The sequence below is a fragment of the Anthonomus grandis genome, chromosome 4 (genome assembly GCF_022605725.1).
Source record: "Anthonomus grandis grandis chromosome 4, icAntGran1.3, whole genome shotgun sequence".
NCBI lineage: Eukaryota > Metazoa > Arthropoda > Insecta > Coleoptera > Curculionidae > Anthonomus > Anthonomus grandis.
The window spans coordinates 34582232-34608670 of NC_065549.1; the positions used below are offsets into that span (position 1 = coordinate 34582232).

Genomic DNA, 26439 nt, shown 5'->3' on the forward strand with positions numbered 1-26439 from the left:
CAATTGATAGTTCCTGTAAAAAATTTTTAAGATTTTATTTTGAAGAAAAATTATATGAGTTTACATGCTTGCCATTTGGACTCTCATCAGCACCACACTGTTTCTCTAAAATAATGAGACCTGTATTAGAATTCTTTCGATCTAGGGGAATTTTGTGTGTTGGATATTTAGATGATTTTTTTATAACAAATGACTCATATGAAGGCTGCATGAAAGATATACAATTTGTTGTAACTACTTTACAAAACTTAGGCTTTGTTATAAATTTCGACAAGAGTTCACTAATACCTCAACATCGTAAAAAATATTTAGGTTTTATTTATAACACGAGTAATATGACAATTGAACTTTCTTTGGAGAAAAAGAAAATCATAAAAGAACTAGCCAAAAATGTTAAAAGTAAAGATTTTTGTACTATTCGCTATCTTGCCAAATTTATAGGAAATTTAACGTCGGCTTGCCCTGCAGTAAAATATGGCTGGCTGTATACTAAATGCCTAGAAAGATTTAAATGCTTAGCTTTATCAAGAAACAATTTCAACTATGATATTTCGATAAAATTAAGAAATTCTGATTTAACGGAAGACTTGTGTTGGTGGGAACAAAACATATTAGAGGCCAATAATGAAATTTCTCAAAGGTGTTTTGCCATGGAAATTTACACAGACGCTTCTCTCACAGGTTGGGGGGCATGCTGCGCGCATGAAAAGACTCATGGTTTTTGGAGTGACCTAGAAAAATTAAATCACATAAATTTTCTTGAGCTGAAAGCAATTTTTTATGGCTTAAGATGTTTTGCTCCCAACTTACATCATTGTCCGGTGTTAATTAGATCAGATAATACCACTGCAATTTCTTGTATAAATCGTATGGGTAGTATACAGTCGGAAAAATTGTGTAATTTAACAAGGGCCATATGGCAATGGTGCGAACAGCGCAATATCATTTTTTTCGCATCATACATCAACTCTAAAGATAATCGGCAGGCTGATGCAGAGTCTAGAGTTATATCTACGGAAACAGAGTGGTCTTTATCTATATCAGCGTTTAAAACCTTGGCTAAATCTTTTGGCACCCCCGATATAGACTTGTTTGCCTCTAACATTAATAAAAAGTGCAAAAAATTTTGTTCCTATAAAAGAGATCCTGAGGCCATGGCGGTGGATGCTTTTACTATTAACTGGTCTACCTTTTATTTTTATGCCTTTCCGCCATTCTGCTTAATCCTTAAAGTACTTCAAAAAGTAATCCAAGATAGGGCTACAGGTATAGTGGTGGTCCCAGACTGGCCAGCACAGCCCTGGTTTCCATTATTACAAAAACTAAAAATCACAGAACCTACTATTTTTAAACCAGACTTAAACCTGCTTTCTTCTCCTTTCAGCCTGGTTCACCCTCTAGCCAACAATCTTTCATTGGTAGCCATGAAACTGTCAGGAGAGCATTTATTGCCAAAGGACTGTCAGAATCTGTAGCTGACACAATAATGTTTTCTCTCTCTGACGCCACTATAAAGCAATATGGCGGCACATACCAAAAATGGTGGAAGTATTGTCAGGAGAAGCACGTTTCTTTATACAATGCATCAGTTTTTCAAATAATGAATTTTTTACAAACTCTCATAGACAATTCAGACTGTAACTACAGTAGTTTTAACACCCATCGCTCGGCTATTTCCTTAATTTCCTTGGATAGTATAGGTACAAACCCTTTACTTAAAAGATTTTTAAAAGGTATTTCCAGAAAACGACCCCAAGCGCCACGCTATAACTACACATGAGATCCACAACCAGTTTTGAAATACCTTGGGAATTTAGAAGAAAATAGTCTTAAAAATTTAAGCAAAAAACTAGCGACGCTTTTAGCCCTTATAACGGGAGGACGCCTTCAAACTCTATCTGTAATTCTATTGTCAAATATACAAATTAAAGAAGAGAAGATTCAAATCTTCATTTCAGACTTTATAAAAACTTCTTTGTCTCTAAAAAATCAACCCCTATTAAACATACCGTTTTATAGAGATAATACTAAAATTTGTCCTGCAACAACTTTAGTAAAATATATAGAAATGACAAAACCTTTTCGAAACCCAGAGGACTTCCTCTTTATTACTAATAAAAAACCACATAAGAGGGCCACTAAGCAATCAATCTCTAGATGGGTAAAACAAGCCCTTACGGACTCAGGTATAGACACCAACATTTTTAAACCTCATTCAACTTGGCACTCTGCTACTTCGGCAGCCTTTAGGGCAGGTATTTCAATGGAATCGATTTGCAAAACAGCAGGATGGTCTGCTGCAACTTCAACTTTTGCAAAATTCTATAACAGGCCGATAATAAACTCGGAGGAATTCGCTGTTAAAGTGCTAGATAATTATTCTAAAGGGAAATAATCTTTCTTTGTTAAATTACCTATATACAAAACAAAAACGGTATTTTAGTTAATGAAACGATCTTTAATATTCATTTAATATATAGGACTGAAGTATATGTTTGGTTCTTTTCCTTAATTGGATTGTATCTGAAAACCGACATTCTTTAAACATCTACCTAGTTAAATATATCTTCGGAATGGACGTGAGATATAATTAAACGATTAAACGAACTTACCTGAAGTTCGATCGTAATTATATCGATCGTCCATTCCGAAGATATACAAACCCACCCTACCCAAAAATCGACTTCCAGGAAATCTTATATACATACTAAAGAACTGTCCATCAATTTTTATGCCCTTTTTTTCAGATACAATATTTTATACTTTAAATAAATGAGCGGTATAGACGGATGACCCTGGGATGTAGTGGGGATGGGGAATTTTCTAGCTTCTTTAAACTTGTGTGGCATGAAGTACACCAGCGGCGTACTACCTAGTTAAATATATCTTCGGAATGGACGATCGATATAAATACGATCGAACTTCAGGTAAGTTCGTTTAATCGTTTAATTCTCTTACATTCAGTTATTAAACGCGAAAACTCATATCATAAAAAATATCAAGCATTGTATGTATCCACAGATTGTAAATGCAATAAGTATTGTTTACCGATATAAAGCTCTAAAAAGATCAATTTTGCTTTTTTTATCGCCAGCGTCACCTTTTGTTCCTGGCAGATTGGTTACTATATTACATGATCTAGTTCTAACATTAATTGAATAGCTAGTATTTTGCATCGAGTGGTGTCATCACGTCACGTTTTTTAATAAAAACTTTATTCGCCCCAACAGGCGCATCTTCATCAACCTCTCCAGCTTCTTCCTGAGTCCAAATCGTGATCATTTGTTTCTAAATAATCTTCCTTACCCGAATTGGTTTCTTCAACTGGAGAACTGGCAGTGTAGGTCATTACTTCTCAGAACCATTTACTTGGACCTCAGTTACATTCAGATCTACCTTTTAATTCTTGCCTCTTTTTGCTCCATTCATACAGAGAATTGAAATTTCTAAGAACATATATTACGTCTATAGCATTATTGAATAAATATTTATGCGCATGTATACTCAATAAATGCAATTCCTTTTAATAAAACACACAACTTAATGGAAACTAACGAACATAAAATAATGTTACCATGTTATTTCAAGCAAGGCGTCCTGATTTATCTCCATTAATACAAGATACTGCAAGTAAAATTGAAATGCATTTTAGAGGTTTATTCCCAAATAAAGACTGTAGTCGATAAGCGTAGATACACAATTTGGTATTTTACGTATGTACCAGAAAACTATATTGTACGGGAAAATTATAAAGCCAGCTGGAAAAAGACCTTTAAAAATAAAATCAGTGCAGGAGCTCCAAGAGGATGATCGTTAACGGCGAAATATTTTAAAACTAAATATTGTTCTCAAAACCACTTTTATCTTAAATGTACCGGTATTGTTTGAAAGTCTTTAAAATTAAAATCATATGACACGAGTTTTATTAAATATTTTTTGTTTTTAGGTACACTTATAAAATTGTCATTACGAAGCTGTAACAAATCTATATAGGGTAGTCGAACAACATACACAATAAAATTCTTAGCAATTTTTTTTATCAAAATTTAGCTGGTGACAGATATCTCTAGTTTTTGCGAGAGACTTTAGTATTAGTGCTAAAAGTATTATTTCCAACTCAACATGGAAACCTCGACGAAAGAGTCTCTTTTCAGCAGATCGACTCTGTGTTGCACTGCTAATGAGTAGTTATCTTACCACGTTTCTGTGACACATGCCATCCACATCTGAAGAAGTTGATGACACATGCCATCCGCATCTGAAGAAGTGGATGGTATTTGTTCTTGAGCTGTGCCGTCGAGGTCATGCAGATCTGAAGAAGACACAATATGTCGTCGACAGAAGTGCCCTTTAGGTGTAGCCGAAGAAGTGATGACGTAACGCTGAAGAAGTAGTAATAAGAAGAAGAAGAAGTTATGACTAATTGCCAAAGAAGTAATTATCTAAAGAAGTCATCAGCGTGTCTCATCAATTTCTTCAGATGTGGATGGCGTTCCGTAGCCGAAGAAGTTATGACGCAACGCCGAAGAAGTAATTAGCATAGGGTGTGGTCGGTGAGGGTGCCTGAGGCAACATATCACCTAACTTAATATGAAAACTCTTTGTGGCAAAGCCACTTTTTTTACTATTTGCGCATATTTCTGTTAATTGCCAAGGTTAAAAAAACCAATTTTGGTCTACCGCGCACCTACCAAAACGTCCGTACCGTTTTAGTATAATATTATTACAATCATATTTTACCGTCGAGTGCGAGCAACAAAGCGGTATCGGTAACCGAGACGACGACGACCTTGCTTAAATGTTAATTACTAATTTATATATGTGAATAGTAATACTACTAATAGGTACATACTTATTTATTGATGAACACGTTTAATAAAACACATTGTTGTAGAAATAAATATATTTTTATTTAATTTAAGTAAAAGAATTTAGATATTTAAAAAACATATTTTTAAGTTATATCTATAATTTTAAATAAAATAATAATAACAACAATTTTATTTACTTTTATAAAAATCATTTCTTAAAAATTAAAACAAATCACTTTATTTGTTTTACATATTTTTTTCTGTGGAGCCGAATCCTTTTTCTCCACGTTCTGTGCTGGACATGTTGTTGACTTCTTGAAGTTCTGGATAGAAGATCCTTTCACATATTATTTGAGCTATCATGTCGCCAGTTCTAACGTGAAAATCCTCATCCGAGTGATTGAACAGTAGGATCTTAATTTCACCTCGATAGTCCTCATCGATAACGCCAGCTAATTAAAAAAAATTTCATTATTACAATATATTTTTGTAAAAAAAATAAAACTTACCGCCTACATCAATAAAGTGGTTTACAGCTAAACCAGACCTTGGAGCAATCCTGCCATAGCAGTTTTTCGGTAGCTCAAATTTAAGTCCAGTTGATATTAGAGTTTTTCCTTTAGCTGGTATTATTGTGTCATGATTACTTTTTAAATCATATCCAGCAGCCAGTCTACTACCCTTTTCGGGTGTATATGCGTGAGGTGTGATTTTTGTATATTTTAAAATTGGACTTACTTCTTGATCGGCTTAAATGTATAAAAAAATTTTATTGAAAATGGATAAAATAAATTTATTGATTATAACCCCAAGGTAGTGTATCGGTATATATATAATTAATAATTCTTTTATCATCGTATGGAGTAAGAGCAACTTTTCTCTGGTTTATTGTGTAGACCTCATGTTTTTTACTTCGAATTAAATGTTCTTGTGTATAAAATGTGTCTTTATGAAATAAACAGTTATAATAGTCATCAAATGTTATTGTTTTCATTGAAGTATTAGTAATACCTTTAGCCTTTTTAACAACTTTATCTGAATCAAACAGTTTTAATGCATACATTTTTGATTTAAGACCTACAAATTCACTCATAATTTTGCCATTATTCTCATCTTTCATTAATCCTAATACTTTCTTATTAACTAAAGGAATATTATAAATGTTGTCTACAGGATAATCAGAAGTGTCAAATCTATCTGTATCATTTCTAATAAATTCATAGATATCTTCCACGTGAAAATGGTAAATTAAAGAATCAGTGTCAGTATATAATAGTTTGGCATCTGTATTAAATTTAGGTTTAATATAATTATAATGAAAATCATATAAAAAAAGTTTAGAAATTTCTAAAATACTAAAACCCGCATATATAGGTTTATTAAATTTAATATTTAACCTTGACATTTCAATTATAACCATGTCATCATCAAAAATGGTTAAACTATGGAAATTAGGTTTTGAAATGTAATTTTTTGCTCCATATCGACCGAGCCAAGTAGTTACTACTTTAACATCTTTGTATTTCCTCACGTTTTCCATAGTTTTTCCGAAAACTGCATTATTCATTAACTTAAAAAAGTTTTTTTCAAATTCATTTTGGCTTTGTTTTCTCAAATTTGTATTTAAATCAATGTAAGTTTTTAGCCAAGGTGATTGTTTAAATTTTAAAATTTTATAAACTTTAGTAAGTTGTAAACCAAGAGATAAAGCTTGTTTTAAACTTCTGTAATGAATAACATAGTTTTTCTTATTAAAAAGTGTTGTCAATAATTTAGGTTGTTTTGATGATGTGACAGGTGGTATTAAGCGTTCTGGACATAGAGGTAAATCCTTGTGTAGATCGTGGAGTTCCTTAGGATATTCCAAATCTACTTCAAGTATATACCCTACATCTGAATCGTCTGGTGTATTAATAATATTTTCCGAATAGTAGACACTTATGTCAACCCACTTAAAATCACCAGTAGGAAGCGATTCACTCATTGCTGTTCCATATAAATTGTTAATGTCAAAGTACATTAAATATGATGATGGCAGATCGGGGTTAAACTCATTCTCCATATATTTATTGTTAGCTTTACCATAACGATTACTACACTGAGATACTCCACCTCTAATTCCGCTTTCAATCATCATTATTTGATCAATATCGGTAATTAATTCTAATGTAACTTTTGAAATTAAAAGGCAAGAATCGTAGGCCAATCCAGGGGCAGTAAAATATTTTAGACATTCTAAACCATATGTTTTATAACAAACTTTTCGGAAATTTTCAAAAACATCTGCCAAAAGTAAAATATCAGTCTTTAAGTATAACTCTAAATATTCTTGTAAATTTTGAATTTGAAATGATTCCCAAATTTTAACAGCAAAGTTATAATCAGTCTGTGTTACATTAGATTTTTTAAGTTTGGAGTAAAAAGCATCAATCGATGGTAAGCTATTTTCCTTTAGTTTTTCCCAACAATCAAGATAATCATATGGAAATATACCTTTTCTTGATATAAGATTAAATTCAGTCTCATTTTTGCAAAAACTTTTAGTAATATATTTTTCAGAAGAACTTAGGTAGGAACTCAATCGATCTAAGCTGCTAGACATAAATCGAAAAGAATCCAAAAATCTAAATTGAATACTTGTATTTTCTATATATTTTGAAAAAGATATAAATTTTTCCTTGTTAACAGGTAATAAGGTAACCGAGCCCGGTATTTCGGTTGTCAATTTCCGTATAATAAAGTGACTATCGTAGCCAGAAAGGTTGTGAAATATTACAGGTATAATATGATCATCTTTATAATTGAGATTACATAAAAAGTGAGCACTACCCCTATATTTACCCGTAAAATGACAATGATCTTTAACTTTTATATCATCTTCACTAAAAGGCTTTTGACAAATATGACACATAGTAGATGTGTTAAATGATTCTTGCTCTGATGTCGACAAGGGTAACATTGAAACAATATTATAAAATATAGGATTTAATTGATGTGCTAATTTTTGTAGTTTTAAGCAAAACCAACTTATACAGTCTTGCCCCGTATATAGCTCAAATTTTGATAGAGAATTATCATAGCTACATAATAAATAATAAGCAATACTGCATGGAATATGTTTTTGATATTTATTTACATTAACATTTAAATCCTCATATTTTTCTAATATACTCTCAATATCGGCATAAATGACAAATGGAACTTTTTCTTTATTTTTAAAATGTGAAAATGATATATTCTTTTCCCTTTCAGATGGAAGTGATACTTTAATTTTATTCATTTTTTTACAGGCAAACATATGCTTATTTAAAACTTGTTCAGAATAGAAATAATTTAAACATCTGTCACAATAAACTTTTTTATTAGTAATATCACCAATTTGCTTATTTAATAATCTTGATAAATTTTTAATTAATACAAAATGATATGTTCTATGAAATTGTAAGATATGCTGACCTAAACCATTATTATCATCATCATCATCGTCATCTGTATTAAAATTATCCTCTTGATTTATAGAAAGTATTAATAAATTAACCTTAACTAAAAAGTCATATTGACTCAGACATACAGGTACAACTTCTTTTTTCTCCAAACTAAATACATTCACTCCGATATTATTCATTTTCTCAAATTTACTTATATCTTTTATTCTAATTGGAAAACTAATATTGTCATATTTTAAAATTTCACTAAAATGAGGATATGAAGATGTTCTACATGGATTTTGATTTGTATTACAGGGATTAAGAGCGGCCACAATACACCAGAGAAAACAGTATTTATCATTATTTTTAATATTAAGAACCCCCTTAGTATTTTGAATAAATTTCGGCACCGTAATGTAAGTAGAATAGCCAATATTTATAGGGGTATAATTATTAAAATTAATTTTTAATTGTAAAATTTCATACAGTGCCCAACCGGAATCTCTCTCTTGAAACTCCTCTAACTTTGTTAAAATATTAGTTTTTATGTAATCATTATAAAATTTTCTCAAATCGGTGTTACGATCAACTATTTGATTTTTGGTGGTAAAATGTTTTAATTCAATTTCACCAGTTTGAGGTTTAATAAAATTACATAAAAATATAACATTTATTTTTAACAAAGATTTTTTGAGTTCCTTTCGTACTTGACATAAAAATGATCTAAGAGCTTTTTTGAAAAATATCAGCGGGTCCTTAATATTAAAGTTAACAATTGCTCCAGTTCTTATACGATTATTAAAACATGATTCCAATGCAGTCCAAACTAATTGTTTCCCCTTTTTATTATTATTCTTTTTGTATTTAAATTGTTCTCGATAATTTTTAAAAATACTTAAATTTGATTCTAATTTAATCATAGATTTTCTATCTATTTTTTCCTGACTTCTTAAAAATTTTTTTAAAATTAAAATATTTTTATTTAAAAATTTTATCCACTTGCAATAATCATTTTTATTTTTTATAAGCTTACCAAGTTCGCCAATTTTTAACAACATTTTTTCACTCAACTCGCTAACTTCTTTTGTAGTAGACATTATGATGAGAATAAGTGTTATAAGTTTACGTTGTAGAATTAAATTGAATCAGATATTTTCATATGTCTCGTATAAATATACTAATATCATGTATTCCATTTACATTTTTTTTTTCGCATTTAACAAGACGGGTATTATTTTATTACACACCTATTATAATAATTGCATCACGTTGCTAAATGTTAAGGTCATTTTGCAAACATAAATAAATCTGCAATAATTATAAATTCCAATTATCTTTAAGATGCATAAATGTTGTTTAACATGTAAAACCTTATTAGAATAATTACCAATTACTCGCTTAGGCAAATTTTCTAGTATAAAAGCACCATCGTCTTATACATAAAGTTAATCTTAACAACTCATCAACTTCATCAACTAACTACTACAATGAATGTAGAATCAACCTTCATTTTCGAATCTGTTGATCGAAAAAAGTTATCCAATAAACTATTAGTGGTGATGTTAAAAAATTTGTTCAAGTAAGTATTTTTTTAATTTAAAATTTCGAAAATGTTTAGCCATTATTATTATTATTATTATTATTGAAAGTTAATATTTTTATTTTTGTAAATAAAAATTTTGATTTTTTTTTTTCATAGATTTGGAAAGAAGGATATTAAAATAGTACAGGGTAGAGTTCACCTCTACCTCTCTTACTCGCCCCGCAACGAAACAGTTGCACAAAAAGTGAAGGGCTTACCCGTAAAATATTTACGGGTGGCAGCTAGTGATGAAGAGGAGCTACAACTGTTCCTCAAGGCTATGCGGGAGTTTACAGAGGTAAACTTTTACCGAGCTGTGGAACTGGAAGAGGATGAACGTCACGCTTTAACGGACGGTAGAGATAAAGAGGAACCGAATAAAAAAAAAATTAAAATTTTGGAAAACCGAACATTCCGAGACTCTACTACTACTACAGCTGGACCATCCCAATTAATTGAAATACCTGATGAAGGTGCAGATGAGTTTGAGACGCAAAAATACTCTGTATTTGACTTAAATGAATATAAATAAAATATATTTTAAAATCAGTTTTTTATTTTAAATGGTTGAGTTTCTAAAAATAAATTCTTATTAATCTAACTAGTAAAGATATCCAATATCGAGATATTAAATTCATTGTTTTATTTTTTTAAAATGGCTTGACATAAAACCAATTAAAAAAAACAAAAATTTTCTTATGTACTTATTTGATTAGTAATAAAACAAGTGTACCTATATTAACTATTATTTTAAACAGCAAGTGATTAAAAACGTTTTTAATTTTACATTTAAAATTAATAAATAAAACAAGTATATAATTGAAATTTAATCAATTTTATTCATATACCAATCCCTTAAAATATAAACATTTTCCTTGGCGCACCTTAAATTATTATAAATATGTTTTTTGCAGTGGTATTTACGACCACTTTGACTAATAAGACAATTTAAATTTAAACAACCCAACTCTAACAAGTCTACAATATTATTTGGAATTATACTACTTAACCACATTTTTTTTGTCAAACCTTTAACATTCACTGTCCTATTTGGTTTAATAGTGTCTTTTAAAAATGCATAAAGACCTTCCAAGGGTAAATAGTTGACGTCAGTAAAGTCCCAAGGCAATCCATGTAGATTTCTTGTTATCCAATCCATTTGTTTCCCTTCAAAACTGGCATTATCATCAAACCGTTGAAACCAGTGAAATGGAAATGGAAATTTAACAAAATGATGAAAAACGTCACCATTTTCCATATCAATTATAGCAATCTCCTTACAAAGAAATGGACTTTTTTTATATTGAAATCCTTGAACGTCTAAAATATACATGATGCTAGTTGTTTACCTTGGACAACGTGCGTGTATCTTTCACTATAACTTTTAGCAAACTAAAGTTAGAAATTATACAACATGCATTATTTAAATCATAAAATCTATTTTTAATAACACATAGGCTTTAGTTTGTTATATAAAGAATATACATTAACAAGTGCACAAAAACAATGTGATCGAGAGTGATAAAAGCATAGAGGTTCAGTTTTTTCCATCTCCACTTCTTTTTCCTTCTCCTCGACATTCTCTTTAATTTCGATAACAGGTTTCAGTGAATACTTTTCTACATATTTGCATGCATCTTTTCCTTTTACATATATCCTATGTATATTTTCTTTATCTGTAAGATTTTTCAATATTTCAGAAAATTCATAAACTGGGGTATATCCTTCGTACCAAGGAATGCAGTGTTGATTTATCATTGCCCATTTGGCTTCTTTAATAATTTCATTTGATAATTGATCCAATGCAAATGGTGGCTTAAACACAAAATGGCTTATTTTTTCTCCATCATAGACAGCCAATTCTTTAGGAAGAAACTTTTGGTTTTCAAGTTTAAAACCTTGAACATCCACTATTAAAAAATTCATATTTTTTTTTAAACAATTATATTTGCCTCACTATTTTTGTAAGAGGGTTATAGGTAAATACGCGATCGTATATCACCAAACAGTAAGCTGAAGTATCTTTGTCTAAATCACTATTTAACTCAAACTCGACTCGCATAACTACCGGACCTGACTGAAGCAATTCTTTTTGATGAATACAATTTATATAAGAGATTGGTGCTATGGTTTTAAACTGTTCGGGATTAAACATCGGTTCATCGGTCTTTGAATAATAGGTGGATTGAAATTGTGAATACATTTCATAGAGGGTTGCAAATTTGTTTTGTTTGATATCTAAATTAAGGTCTATATAAGGGTACCGTTCAGAGTTTAGAAATACTCTTATAGACCTTAAATTAATATCATGAAATTTACTCATATCTTCCTTAAGCTGATCTCGTTTACCACTTTGGAATGCAATAATTACGTGACGGGGTGTTTCTATCTTAGTTGATGTTTTCACTGGCCAATTATGTCTATTAGTTTTAAGAAGCTCTGGGTATTCAATTAATTCCCAACATCTAAACCCAACTTCGATGTCGACATTCTTATCAATAATTTTTGTAAGAAGCAATTCTTGTGATATTCCTACAGAAATATGAGGTACATTCCAGGATACCTTACTCAGGGTTACCTTTAATGATTCATTTGCTTCCGTAGTCGTAACAGCATTATTATCAGTATGATCTCTAACTAGAATCAGTTCTTGTTTAGAATTTATTATCACTTTTTTATAATCTTCAAAAAATCCCATGAGAGTTTTTAATGGAATGCTTACATTAAAAAAACCCGTTTTTTCATCCACTATTGATTTTTTTTCAGTAGTAGTAGTAGTAGTAGTAGTTGTTGGCAAATACCATCCGGCATTTTCAAGCTTATTTACTTCATTATTATTGTATGATAGGTATCCTTTTAGTGTTGATGTCATACCTACATCTCGCACGGAATCAATTGTTACACCATTGAGCTGATACCTCATTTCTTTAAATAGAAAAGCTACTCCATTGTTGATAAATGATGCTTTTTTTGAAACTGTTCCATCACTCTTGGTTAATTTTCCCTCTATATAGAGTGAACTTTCTCCAGGTAAAGTATACTTTTCAACTTCATTAACGGGAATCACTATTTCATCGTTATTTCCCAGTTTTGTTGGTAGGTATGGTTCATAGGAATGTGTTTCATAATGTGTAATAGAATTATCCATTATGAGCTTTTCCGTAACATTAAGAATTGAGGACATTTTTTTTTTTTAATTTACGTTTTACAATATGATAAATCCAAGTGATTTTAAAAAGTTTCTATTAGACTTACTTAACGGTTTCAAATTAAAGTTATAACTAAATTTATTTTTTTTATGTTTAACTTTATATACTTTATTTGTAAACATTCCATTTTCCTTTTTATTATATAAGATAGCCATTATTCCAATTTTTTAATGTGTAGCCTAATGGTAACGGTTTCGTTTCTAAAGTTGATTACGTCTCCCTCTTGATCTATAATTTTTACAATAATTTTATCTATCACCTTTACAACGACTGGAAAATAAATGATATTTTGTGGACTTTCAATAATTTTATATCCAGGTGGAACATTGGGAAAGAATTGATGAATAATGTGAACGGGTTGTCCGTTCAGGTATGATCCTTCGGCTATACTACAATCCACACAAAGAGAATTTACTTTTATTATCTCTGCTGGAAAATCTGACTCATGATATTTCTTATCACCCTTAATTGTTTGGTCACTTTTAAAGCCTAAAAGCTCTCCAATAGTTCCCTTTTTAAAAACGATATCTGTAGATGATTTAATTTTACACTTTAGGGTATTATTGTTTGCACGTAAAAGAAAGGATATTTCCCTTTCTTCAAATTTCTCCTGTAGTAGTTGATTTAAATCTTCAATTTCATAGCTTCCCAGAGGTATTTCTATGAAATCTCCTTTACTTCCATAATAAACCCTATTATTTGAATAATCAATATTGGGAATTGTATAAAATGTCTCAAAATTTGTCAAACCCACAACATAATCTGAATTATCATCTAAATAAATAGGTGGATTAAAATTTGCCGAAAGTATGCTACTTTTAGCTGAAAGTGTTATGGTAAACGATGACATGCTTCTTGATAACTGTTTATTTTTTATCTGGATTAAACAATTTGGTTACCTATTATTATAAAGGAAATGTAGACATAGCTGTCCACAGTTAGATTTATCATATGTTTGATACGGATCATGGTTATAGCTAATTAAATTTTTATTACCATCACTTAAAAAATATGCAATAACTTCTTTAGGGGGCCTTAGATTACCGAAGCTATCAAAATAACTTATTTTTTTATTTTTTTTAACGTATGCCGTCCAATGTGTACCTGGACCAGAATTACTATCCAAGTTTATAATTCCACTTTCAATTTTTCTAATTACTTTTGGTAATTTATCTCGCATGAAGATGCCTCTAAAATGAGAAATGTTTAATTTTTTAATATACCTATTTATATCTAGGTTTGTTAACGGCTTATTGTGAGGTAATATATTTAATAGTTTTTTGGTTTTAGATATAACCCATAACCATTTTTATATGGTTTTAAGTAAAGACCACTTCCTTTTTTCCCAATAGCTATCTCTTCCATGACACGATTATGTCTTTTATTTTCTTCTAATTTTTGTTGTGCTGCCTTTGTATCATTAATGGCTTTAGCAATGCTTGCTGCCCCTCCTCCTAAAGCGCCTAAGGCAGATAGCCCTGCAAATATTGGAATTAAAGGAAGGACACCACCTTTGATTTTTGGAATAGGAATTATTCTTTTTGAAGAAATTTTCCTTTTTTTAAGACGTTTTAAGGCACCATTGGTTGTAACGTTTAACTTTTTATAAGACTTTCCGATTATACCTTTTTTTCTTTTACTTGCAGACGCTTTTTTTCTATTTTTCTTTTTTGTTAAACCCATCCCCAATTTGGATTTTGCTTTCATTATACCTGCAATTCCTAGGGCGCTTAAACGTTCACCCACACCTGCATCACTTGACCTAAACCGATTGATTGCTTGGTCAGCCAATATCCTATCGGCCTTGTTACGACTTTTTACGCTAGAAAATTTACTGTATGCAATGTCGTGATTTTTACACGCTTCGTCAAGTTTATTTACGCCTTGATGACCGGCAGCTAAACGTTTTTCCAATCTTGTACCGGGCCCACAAAAATTATAACCAGGAATGTGTAATTCAAATGGTAATTTATTAATTACAGTATTTAAGGAGCCACCTTTCGGTGTGAACTTTAGTGTCATAATAGATTTTTATATAATAGTTAATACCCTTTTATACTTCGAATATGTGGTTGGAAAAACAAAAGTTTTCGTTACCAGTGAAAAATTATGACCTAAATATCAGTAATGGGCAGATATTTAAGAAACATGGGGAGTTGTTTGGAGGTGAATCAAAACGGGGAATCATAGTGGGTCCATCTGGCTGTGGAAAAACTAATGTAATGATTACATTATTAACACACCCCAACGGATTACGATTTGAAAATGTTTATGTGTATTCTAAATCATTATATCAACCAAAATATGAATTTCTAAGAAAATTATTAAAACCACTTAGGGGAATAGGTTATTTTGAGTCGTGTTTTGAGCAGGATATTGTACCACCAGTTGACGTTAAACCTAATTCAGTAATAATATTTGATGATATTGTGTGCTGTAATCAAAGTATTATGCGAGATTATTTTTGTTTTGGTAGACATAAATATACGGACTGTTTTTACCTATGTCAAACGTACTCATCGATTCCTAAACAATTAATCAGAGATAATGCAAACCTACTAATTATATTTAAACAAGACGGAACCAATTTAAAACATATCTATGATGATCATGTAAATATGGACATGTCATTTCAACAGTTTAAAGATCTCTGTTCCACTTGCTGGCGATCCGATTTTGATTTTATTGTTATTGATAAAGATTGTGGTGTTGAGACTGGAAGGTATCGAAATAAATTTGACCAGTTTATTCATTTAAATAAATAAGATATATCACTAAGGAGTTAATTAGTTTAAAGCCTATAGTTTGGAAGCGAACATGAATGAAAAGTTAGTAAAAGAATTAATACAAGCCCGTCAAGCTGTAAAACGAAAACTAAAATCTTTAAAAACAGATGTGGCCAAGTCTCAGTTTCGACAAGAAAAAGAATTTAAACCAATTACAGAACCCTTAAAAGAATTAATTAAAGCTGTAAAAGCGGAGGAAAAAATTAAAACAGAACCCTTAACACCGCCAGCATTTTCTACTCCTCAAAAATTTAAAACCGATTTATCACCGCAAAAAAGACGTCAAACAAATATTTATAACAAATATCTACCTTCGGAATTACCATCATTTTTAACAAGAGAAGATACATTTGAAATAAACGATGAGAATGACGATGATGTATTTTTTAATCAACAATCATCTTTAAGGGAGCCTCGTCTAAGTTCTACGAGACGAGATAATTTAGATGAATCTACCATTACTGAACCAACAACAAAAGAAATTAGACAGAGTATTTTTGAGTTAACCAGAAGTCCGGCATACGAACAATATCTTGAAGCATTTCATCCGCTTGTAAGAGGTTTTGTTGATGCATCTTTAAAAAGTGAACGAGATTTAGATAATACGCATGGCCTATTTCATGATGCAGAAAATGAAAAGTGGAAAATTGGCGACAGTGAAGCTGACTTTGTGCAACAAAATTTTAAGATTCAGGATTTAATCTATGAGGGTACACCCGGTCTCTATGAACTTTTATTTTTTCAAGAACCTCGCGGTTATACCTCAAAAGATCTTGACAATTACATGGATATATTGCAAAGAAGCAATGCTTATAGAAGAAACTATGATCCAAAGGCACAGATTCAAGGCACTACCGACCCAAAATACTTAACAATAATAAAACCGTACTTGATAAAAAAGGGAATTTTAAGATCTACTTCCACATCTAGTGCCATTCCTTTTTCTAAGCCTAAACCACCGTCAGAAACACGCCCGAGAAGTACTAGAATAACCTCGAAAAAGGGGGGAGGAATGATGATGAATTTAACAAATAAAAAAACTGATTATGTCTATTATGATGATCCTAATGAGTTAGTGGAACGGTTAAAATTACTTATATCATCACAAATGGCAGGGCATACCGGACATAATAATGAAATAGTCTCCATTATTGAAGAGCTAAAGGAAGCAAAAGTTATTTTATAGACTGTTTAAACCACTATATGGTATTTTAAAAATGTCTTTGAACAAGTTCGGTTCTCATCTTCACTTAAATAGGAAAAACTATAGTAAAACTGATACAATTACTTTTATTCAATTAACGCCCCTAAAGTTGTTTTACAACATATCATTAACATTTATGGGAAACTGCTTTCCAAACGATGAGAAATTTACTTTGATATTTGATAAAAAAACATTTTTTAAATTTCCATTAAGTTCTGGTGTTATTATAGGGGCTGAATATCCAAAGAAAGAAATATTCTTATTAATTAATGGTAAAAAAGGAAAATTAGAGGGAAGAGAAATAAAAGAAGGAGATCTAATTGAGTTTGGTAAAGAGCCAAAATCCTCAATTGACTTTTTTTATGGAGAATTAATAATAAAATGTCCCGTTTTAGTAGAATAAAACAATAAATAAGTACAAATAAAGTTTATTTCAAAGATGACTTTAGACAAGTTTGGATCTCACATATTTCATAAATATTCCAGAATTGATGATGATGATAATCAAGTTAATTTAGTCAACATTGCAAATTTAAAATTATTTTACCATATAACATTGCCATTTCTTGGTCACCATGACCCAAGTGAAAAAAATTTTGTTTTAACCCAAGATAAACGAGTTTCCTATCGATTTCCAACTGACTCTGGTGTTATTATAGCCGGCGAATTTCCAAAACAACATGTAAATTTATTAATAAATGGTAAACAAGGTGGAGTGGAAGGAAGAGAACTAAAGGCAGGTGATTTAATTGCATTTCGACGGGATTCAAAATCTCAGATAGACCAATTTTATGGAGAATTAATAATAAAATGTCCTATTTTAATAGAACAATAAACATTAACCATGAGCAAGATAAAAGAAGATGTTGTTAATGAGCTGCATAGATTAAGTAGGAAAAAATATCCAAGAAGACGTGTTATAGTTAAAGGACTTAATGATTTATGGCAGGCAGATTTAGTGGAAATGATTCCATATCATAAGCTCAATAAAGGTTATCGATATATACTTGTAGTTATTAATGTTTTTTCAAAATACGTATGGACAAAACCCATAAAGTCAAAAACTGCTAAATATGTGGCTGATGCAATGGCAAATATTCTTAGCAATGTTAAAACACCACCAAACAACCTACATACCGACAGAGGATCGGAATTTTACGGTAAACATTTTCAGGAATTAATGAAAAAATTTAAAATAAATCATTATAGTACATTTTCAAATGTAAAAGCTAGTGTTGTGGAACGAGTAAATCGAACTTTAAAAACTTTAATGTGGAAAAAATTTAGTTTGAGAGGAAATTATAAGTGGATCGATATCTTGGATGATATTGTGCAAAAATATAATAATACAAGACATTCTAGCATTGGAAAAAAACCAAATGAAGTAAACGAAAAAAATGAACAAGACATTTTAAAGTTTCACTTTAACCATATAAAAATGGTTGATCCAAAAATTCCTAAATTTAAAATTGGTGATCATGTACGTATAAGTAAACAAAGAGAAGCATTCACAAAAGGATATACACCCAATTGGTCAAATGAAATCTTTCAAGTGAAAAAAATTAATCTAACAAATCCTACAACCTATTTACTACAAGATGAAAATAATGTGGAAATTCAAGGTGGTTTTTATGGGGCTGAGTTGCAAAAAGTAAAACATCCTGACGTTTATTTGGTTGAAAAAATTCTACGGCGTAAAGGGAACCAAGTTTACGTAAAATGGTTGGGAATGGATAAGACACATAATTCTTGGATTCTAAAAAAAGATGTTTTGTAAAATGTTAGTTAAGTTAAATATATTTTTTATTATTAAATTTTTAATTTTAAACCAAACCATGTACATAGTAGAAGATTATGTAATAAAATCTGTTAAAAGCAAAATTATTCTTTGGTTTTGAGTAGATCAACTATAACCACAAAAGATGTTGAATCAAATATTAAATTCATTAAAATATTTATTTGGAATAAAGTGTGTAGTGAAAAATAATAGTGATAGTGTGACAAACATTTATAATGAAGAAAAACATAATATATTATGTGAACAATTATTACAAATTATAGGTGGAAAGAAAAATGTGCGAGAATTGAATGCAAAGGAATTAGAAAATCTACCAATGGATTTCTTTTTAAAATATGTGGATCCCATGACTTTATTATTTATTTGGAACAAACTACCTGCTAACTATAGACAAGAGTTTGATTTACAAATAAAATTACCATGTTTTATTCACTATAATAGACCAGATTGGCGAACACACGTAGATGGACCTCCTTCACCACAAAATAAATGTTGTTTTTGTATTAAAGCTCTTGCTAAACAAAATTAACCAATATTCAACAATAAACCATGATTTGGTTAAGTCCTACATTTATAACACTAGTTGCAGTAGTACAAAATGTTTTCTACGTTCATAAACCTCCGGAAATAGTGTCTGCATTTGTTCAACTGAAAGGTGAAAATTTTTCAAGTGATAATTCATGGATACCCTTACTATACAAACGCATTCATAATGAATCAGTTCCAATATTTTTTACATGGATTCCAACTACCATCTCAATGACCTCTAGACATAGACTTCACTATAGGTTAAGATTTCGATTCATTAATGGAACAATACTTGAAAGTAGGGACTGGACAACTTTTAGTAAAGGATTAAATACAGAAAATTCTATAATTATTAATCTAAATTCTAATACTAGTGGTAATTACTTAGAGTTAAATACTTTAAGATCAAATTTCCATGTCTTTATGTATGTAACACAGACCATTTTTATAATTACTATACTAATTTTAGGTAATATAATATGTAAAATGTTGTATAATTTAGGAGAACAACAACAACAAAAACAATTACAAAATGTACACCGTTTAATTTAAGAGAATAATAAATATCATGTGTATTTATCAATAAATAAGTATGTACCTATTAGTAGTATTACTATTCTCATATAAATTAGTAATTAACATTTAAGCAAGGTCGCGATACCGCTTTGTTGCTCGCACTCGACGGTAAAATATGATTGTAATAATATTATACTAAAACGGTACGGACGTTTTGGTAGGTGCGCGGTAGACCAAAATTGGTTTTTTTAACCTTGGCAATTAACAGAAATATGCGCAAATAGTAAAAAAAGTGGCTTTGCCACAAAGAGTTTTCATATTAAGTTAGGTGATATGTTGCCTCAGGCACCCTCACCGACCACACCCTATGCTAATTACTTCTTCGGCGTTGCGTCATAACTTCTTCGGCTACGGAACGCCATCCACATCTGAAGAAATTGATGAGACACGCTGATGACTTCTTTAGATAATTACTTCTTTGGCAATTAGTCATAACTTCTTCTTCTTCTTATTACTACTTCTTCAGCGTTACGTCATCACTTCTTCGGCTACACCTAAAGGGCACTTCTGTCGACGACATATTGTGTCTTCTTCAGATCTGCATGACCTCGACGGCACAGCTCAAGAACAAATACCATCCACTTCTTCAGATGCGGATGGCATGTGTCATCAACTTCTTCAGATGTGGATGGCATGTGTCACAGAAACGTGGTAAGATAACTACTCTAATGTATGCCAATTTCTAATTAATTTGTTTTCAAAATAAATGGATTAGACAGAATAACGAAATTCTGTGACCAGGACGGTTTCCTGACCTATCCCCATATGATTTTTATCATTGGGGTTATCTCAAAAGAAAAGTGTATTCTATATAGGCTAAAAAATATAATAATACAATAAATATAAGGGGTAAAGTATAAGATTAAACAAGAAATTCAGTTAATTTTATGGCAGCTTTTAGGAAGCTTACAAAGACAATTTTACCGTCTATTAGCACTTTGTCAAGACATCTATGATATTCAATTTAATCCTTCAATTATGATATTTTTAAATATTATTATATGGGTGGATACCAAGTTACAAGTTTTAATTTTAATAACAATCATATTTTTTAATAGAAACAGTATTACAATATATGTCTAGATTGTAATAAATCCATTTCAGACCGTATATAAAGCGAAATTGTTTACCGCTTATTAAAGGTATAATAACATAACAAATGCGTATAAAATATATTTTTATGAAACGACCCTTTTATAATCCACATCCATTTATTTTTGCTGCTCTTTAACTGTAAATCCCTCTTTTGTAATGTAATTTATATGGCAAATAAACGATTAAATTTCAATTTGAATTTAACGGATTCAAGAGCCGATAAGCACTAAATTTAAAATGCTAAATAAACTTGTTGAGAATAAACGAAGTGCGAACATTTTCATCACTCAGTCCCTTAAATATGCAAATTTTCAAATTTTGTCAATTTACATTTAAAATTAGGAGTAAAAATTGTCTTTAACCTTTGCAGGACCCCAAATTTATTTTATGCACGTTCAACATTTTAAGTGATAAGAGGCATTCTTTATTATTTATAAGTTTAGTTAGTAACTAAAAGATATACGTGATGTGCTCTAATAATGATTTAAGTTAAACTGCTACAATACTCTGTTTTCTTTTCAACAATGTTTCTAAAGTCTGTCATAAACTTGTAGATTTAAATTTGACTTTTAGCATATACCAGACATGCTCCATTGGATTAAGGTCCGGTAATCTAAAGGTTCAGGTTATTTTTATCAGAAGTGATTTCTATAAAGAAGTACTTGAGCCATTATCTTGTTGCAACAATGTAGATATGGAACAGTTATGGAAAGCACTACTTCATCCCCATAAATTATTCATGTCATTCGGTTTTCTTATTCTAAGACCACACCAAAATATAATAGTCTATTATCCTATCTTACTCTTCCTATACCGAGATTTATTTGTTAAAAGAACTGTTGCCTATTTCTCTTCGAAACAATTAACATGTTTTTGACACCAAGTTAATCTTGCAATGTGATTATAGTTCTATTATGATTATAGATTCTCAGGGGCTTCTGGTTTAAAGTCCTTTTTCCTTAAACGAAACCTCAACGTTATGCCTTGGTGAAAAATATAAGATGAGGCAAGAACTTCAGTTAATTTCACCGCGGATTTTACGAGGCTTAACAAACAGAATTCTACTATCTATTGAAAACGGCTGATCCAAAAAAGATGCCGTTAAAAAAAAAATTTAAACATATAATGCTACAAAATGGTCTTGCGTCATTCATCTCTGTGTACTCTTTTACGTTCTATAACATCTTTTATTTCTCTATGTTATGTTCACAAATGCCTCTCAAAATTGTGGCCACCTTGTCGACTTCTGACTTGTCCCAGCTTTAAGGAATCCAAGTGCTCTTCGTACTTCTATCCGGATTAAGTGTATCGGATAATAGAAACGTATCATCCACTTTTCTCTAGGCCTGATGATGCTGCGATAGGAGGGAAACACGTGTAGCATTTAAAAAATTATATGGATTTGATGAGACCGTGACATTGTGTTTTTACCTTTGTTTTGTATCGGATAAGTTTTAAACTTCATTAAAAATTAACAAACAAAAACCATTAGTGGTATTTCGATACAAGATACAAAAGTAGCAAAGAAACACTGTTCTAAGAAATATAATTAAAAAAAAAACTATTTATGGTACTTCGCTAACGCTCGAATATTAAGATAAGATAATAATTTTTCATTAAAATTATTATTGCAATTGCTTATTGTTCGTACAACAAATTAATACAGGGCATCGCAAAATATATAAGGAATCTTCCAGATTTGGACAGCTTGCAAAAAAAGTTATTATTTACTTTTTGTTATACAACCCCTTCCTACATAGCTATAAACCCCCTAAGTACGCTTCTGAAAATTAATTTTTTTTAAATTTAAATTTCTTTTAATTACCTTTACAAATACTTTGGCTAATTTTATGAGAGTATAGCATGATGATCAATAGAAAAAAGTATCCTTAAAATTAATCTATTAGAGAAATATCTGGGTAATTTTTCTTTCCAGGGACGGACTACCTATAACAAATTCTTACCATTTTTTACACCCTCTATAATAAAAGTAAAAAAAGGTTTTTTAGATCGTAGGAATCTTAATTTTTAAAAATGATAAAGTTAAAAAAATAATAAAGACAAATATGATTTAAAATATTTATTAAATTTTTTTTTTGTATCTAGGTTCAACATGAACTCCGTCTAAACGTAGACGTTCCTTTAAAGAAATTGTGTCCACCACAATTGTTAAATATTGGTCCTTATTTCTTTAAAGTGAAAACGGATCCTTTCTTATAAATATTTTCTTGTATATTAATTGGTGTAGCATACACTGAAGATTTTAGGTATCCCTACAAGAAAAAGTTTAACGGGTTTAGATCAGATGGTCAAAGAGGCCAAGGCGCGGTTTCTCCCCTCCCTTTCGACTCAACGATTTTCAAACGTATTTAAATATTACTAGCATGATACTAGCACGTAATGTCAATAGCACATCATCCAAAATTTGCTGGCCTATTGTTCTAGAAAATAAAAAATAAAGTTGTCCAATTAAATCCTCTCAGTAAGACAAGGTCCAACAAAATTTTTCCCGATGATTCTGGCACAAATGTTAATGGGTTTAAACTGATGTTAGTGGTGAGGCACAATAGATCTATGTTGATGTTCGTCTGCTTATAAATGTTTATGCATTATTAATTATGAGAATTAATAATGCCGTTATTAAAAATTCAGGTTTATGAATAAAACAAATTGACCGAATGAACTTTGCATTATTTTCATATCTATCCAAAATTCAATTTGGAAACTACATTCATAGTAGAAAGTCTTCAGTTAAAAGTGCAAGAGCTTTTTGTAAATGGTAAGGATGTACCTGTTATTACTATAATTATACAATATTTTGCGCGAAAGTTGTTTAAGCATTTCTAAAATATTTTTCTTATGCAGGCTTTACATGTACACTGATATATGTATGTATACTCACAAAGAATCGTAATATCAAAATGTTTATTATGCTGTGTATTTCATAATGAAAATTAAAGCATTATTCTAATGAAAATAAAATATAAACTCTGACAAAAGTAGAAACATTTAAAGACTATACCAAAACAAAACTCTTAAAAAATAAGCTTAATAAAAAATTTATCTTTTAAATAAAAGCCTCAAAGAGATCTCTTTATTTGAGTAAACAATAAGTTAATCTATCATAGTTCCAAACGCTATTCAGTGAGTAAAGCAGCCCTCTTAATAAAAGCTTGCACTTTGTCCCAGTCCAGATCTTTAAAAACTACCCGTTAGAGTGTCATTGCTCCAAAAATTTTCCTTCTCAGGCGATTCCACCTAAAATCGCAAATTCTAATATGAACTTTCCTCCCGTATACGGCAATTGGGACACAGCGGACTTACCAAAAAGGTAAAGATGCCTGCTTAGACGGTTATGTCCAGTTGGGATTCCCGTCAAGCCTTTCATCCCTTGTTCTGATTGTTTGTTAGCAGCCGCCTTACTTTGGAGACGTCATCATCTGGTATTATTTCTTTGGCCTGCCTACATCCTTTTGTCCTTTTCTAATTCTTTCTTATTTTTTTTCCCAGGCCCAATTATTAAGTTCCAGAAAAGTTTGTTTTTTACTGACATCGCGACACTGCTCGGGGCCTACGAAAGGGCTAATGAAACCTTGTCTTGCTAGTTTGTCAGCCCGTTTATTGCTCTCGATATCCTGGTGTCCCGGGACCCACCTTAGTGTCACTTCTTTGTGTGCTGTCAGTCTTTCCAATGCATTCCTGGATTAACACTGAGCTGACCTTTTTGGATCGCTTTGAGGGCAGCTTGACTATCAAAGTAGATACAAATCCCCTCGTTACCTTTCAATGCTTCCCTCTTGTTTACTAGTTCAAGTATAGCAAATACTTTCGCTTAAAAAACTGTGGTGTGTTTCCCTAGTGGAAAGGATTCCCCTATGTTCCTTTCTATCTTATACACTCTGGCACCGGCTGACTTGGTGCTTTTCATCCATGACTTATCTGTGTACCAGGCTTCGAAACTTTAGCTTCTTGTTTGGTTCGTTGACCATTCTTCCCTTATTGGGATTTCCACCCGAAAGCCTTTCTTTAACCTTAGTTTGTCACCCGGTGTAGTACATCTAGATTTCAGATTTTCTTTATTCTTACACATTTTAAGATACATAATCCCGCAGGGCCAGTCTGGTTTCCGAAAGCGGTACAGCACCACATCTGCCTTGGTAAAAGTTACTCAAGAAATCATTGAGGCTTTGGATAGAAGTGGTACTACGGCGCTTGTATTTCTTGACTTTGCTAAAGCTTTCGATACGTTGGATCACAGCCTGCTTTTAGCAAAATTGACCTATTATGGATTCGATAATAATTCATTAATCTTCTTTAGGTCGTATCTTTCTGAAAGAAAGCAACTGGTGGTAACAGAAAATCAAGCTCAGTCAAAATGCTCTTATATAAGTTCTGGGGTACCACAGGGATCCGTCTTGGATCCTATCTTATTTCTAATACACATAGCAGACATGTATAAGGTGTGTTAAATATTGCAGTATTCAGGGCTTTGCGGATGATACGCAAATTTATTATTCTTTTAAAGCTGATGACGTATTGGGAGGTTGTGGAAGAATAAATGAAGATTTGTCATATATTTCAACTTTCTCGTCGAGCCATAATTTCAAATGTTCTGTAATTTGTTTCTCTTCAAAAAATAAGAAAAAAATTGTCTTGGATAATCTACAACTATTTGTGGGGAGAACGCAGTTAAAAATTGTTGATAACATTAGGAATCTTGGTGTGATTTTCGAGGAGGACTTGAGATTCAAAATGCACGTTTTTCACGTAATTAAAAAATCCTATTTTGCGCTCAAACCATTGTACGCTAATAGGAGTATTATTAACTACAAAATACGCAAGAAATTATGCGAGTCCTTAGTACTTCCTATTATGAACTATTGTAACATTGTTTATCTTCCTTGTTAAGATAAAGTCACCCTGTATCGTTTGCAGAAGCTTCAAAATCAGTGCTGTAGATTCATTTTTGACTTAGAAAATATGACAGAGTTTCATAAAAAATGTGTACTCTTGGGTGGTTGCGTGTAGAGAATCTTTATCTTCATCAGTTGGCCGTTTTTGTGCATCGATTGCTTGGTACATACTCCCCCGCTTACCTTCGTGAAAAATTTTTCGAAGAGATGTGCACCACGTCAGTGTAAGATGTATAAGTAAATTATCGGCTCCTTGTTTTCATTCTGTCTTATTTCGCAGATGTTTTCTTTTTAATGCTGTTTCGGTGTATAATGAACTTCCGAATTCACTTAAGTGCATGTCATTGCTGGTTTTAAAGTAAAATCAAAGTAGCATTTTCTCACGTTACAGATATCTCCTTATAATTTAAAGGGAAAATGTGTATATTTGTTTTTTTTTCCTCTTTTTTAGTTTTATGTCATTGCTTATTTTCCAACTCAAGATCGATTTCATTGATTTAACGGGCTAT

General features: G+C 31.1%; 2 protein-coding genes across 2 annotated transcripts; one reads left to right on the plus strand and one right to left on the minus strand.

Annotated features, from left to right (window-relative positions):
• Positions 1-4983: 4983 nt before the first annotated feature.
• LOC126735542 (deoxyuridine 5'-triphosphate nucleotidohydrolase-like) lies at positions 4984-9381 on the minus strand. Its single transcript, XM_050439580.1, has 3 exons — positions 9273-9381; positions 5321-5560; positions 4984-5263 (listed from the first exon to the last, which is right to left on the minus strand). Exons 1-3 carry the CDS (start codon positions 9334-9336, stop codon positions 5058-5060), a joined length of 510 nt encoding a protein of 169 aa, XP_050295537.1. The 5' UTR covers positions 9337-9381; the 3' UTR covers positions 4984-5057.
• Positions 9382-9675: 294 nt separating this feature from the next.
• Positions 9676-10367, plus strand: LOC126735543 (uncharacterized). The gene is made up of 2 exons (XM_050439582.1): positions 9676-9818; positions 9939-10367. The coding sequence occupies exons 1-2, from the start codon at positions 9727-9729 to the stop codon at positions 10351-10353; spliced, it is 507 nt and encodes a 168-aa protein (XP_050295539.1). The 5' UTR covers positions 9676-9726; the 3' UTR covers positions 10354-10367.
• Positions 10368-26439: the final 16072 nt, after the last annotated feature.

Coding starts and splice junctions, on each gene's coding strand:
- LOC126735542 (XM_050439580.1), bottom strand. CDS start 9,336: ATGTCTACTACAAAAGAAGTTAGCGAGTTGAGTGAAAAAATGTTGTTA. Junction 5,561..9,272: donor GTTAAAAATTGGCGAACTTG/GTAAGCTTATAA, acceptor TATACATTTAAG/CCGATCAAGAAGTAAGTCCA. Junction 5,264..5,320: donor CCACTTTATTGATGTAGGCG/GTAAGTTTTATT, acceptor TTTTTTAATTAG/CTGGCGTTATCGATGAGGAC.
- LOC126735543 (XM_050439582.1), top strand. CDS start 9,727: ATGAATGTAGAATCAACCTTCATTTTCGAATCTGTTGATCGAAAAAAG. Junction 9,819..9,938: donor ATGTTAAAAAATTTGTTCAA/GTAAGTATTTTT, acceptor TTTTTTTCATAG/ATTTGGAAAGAAGGATATTA.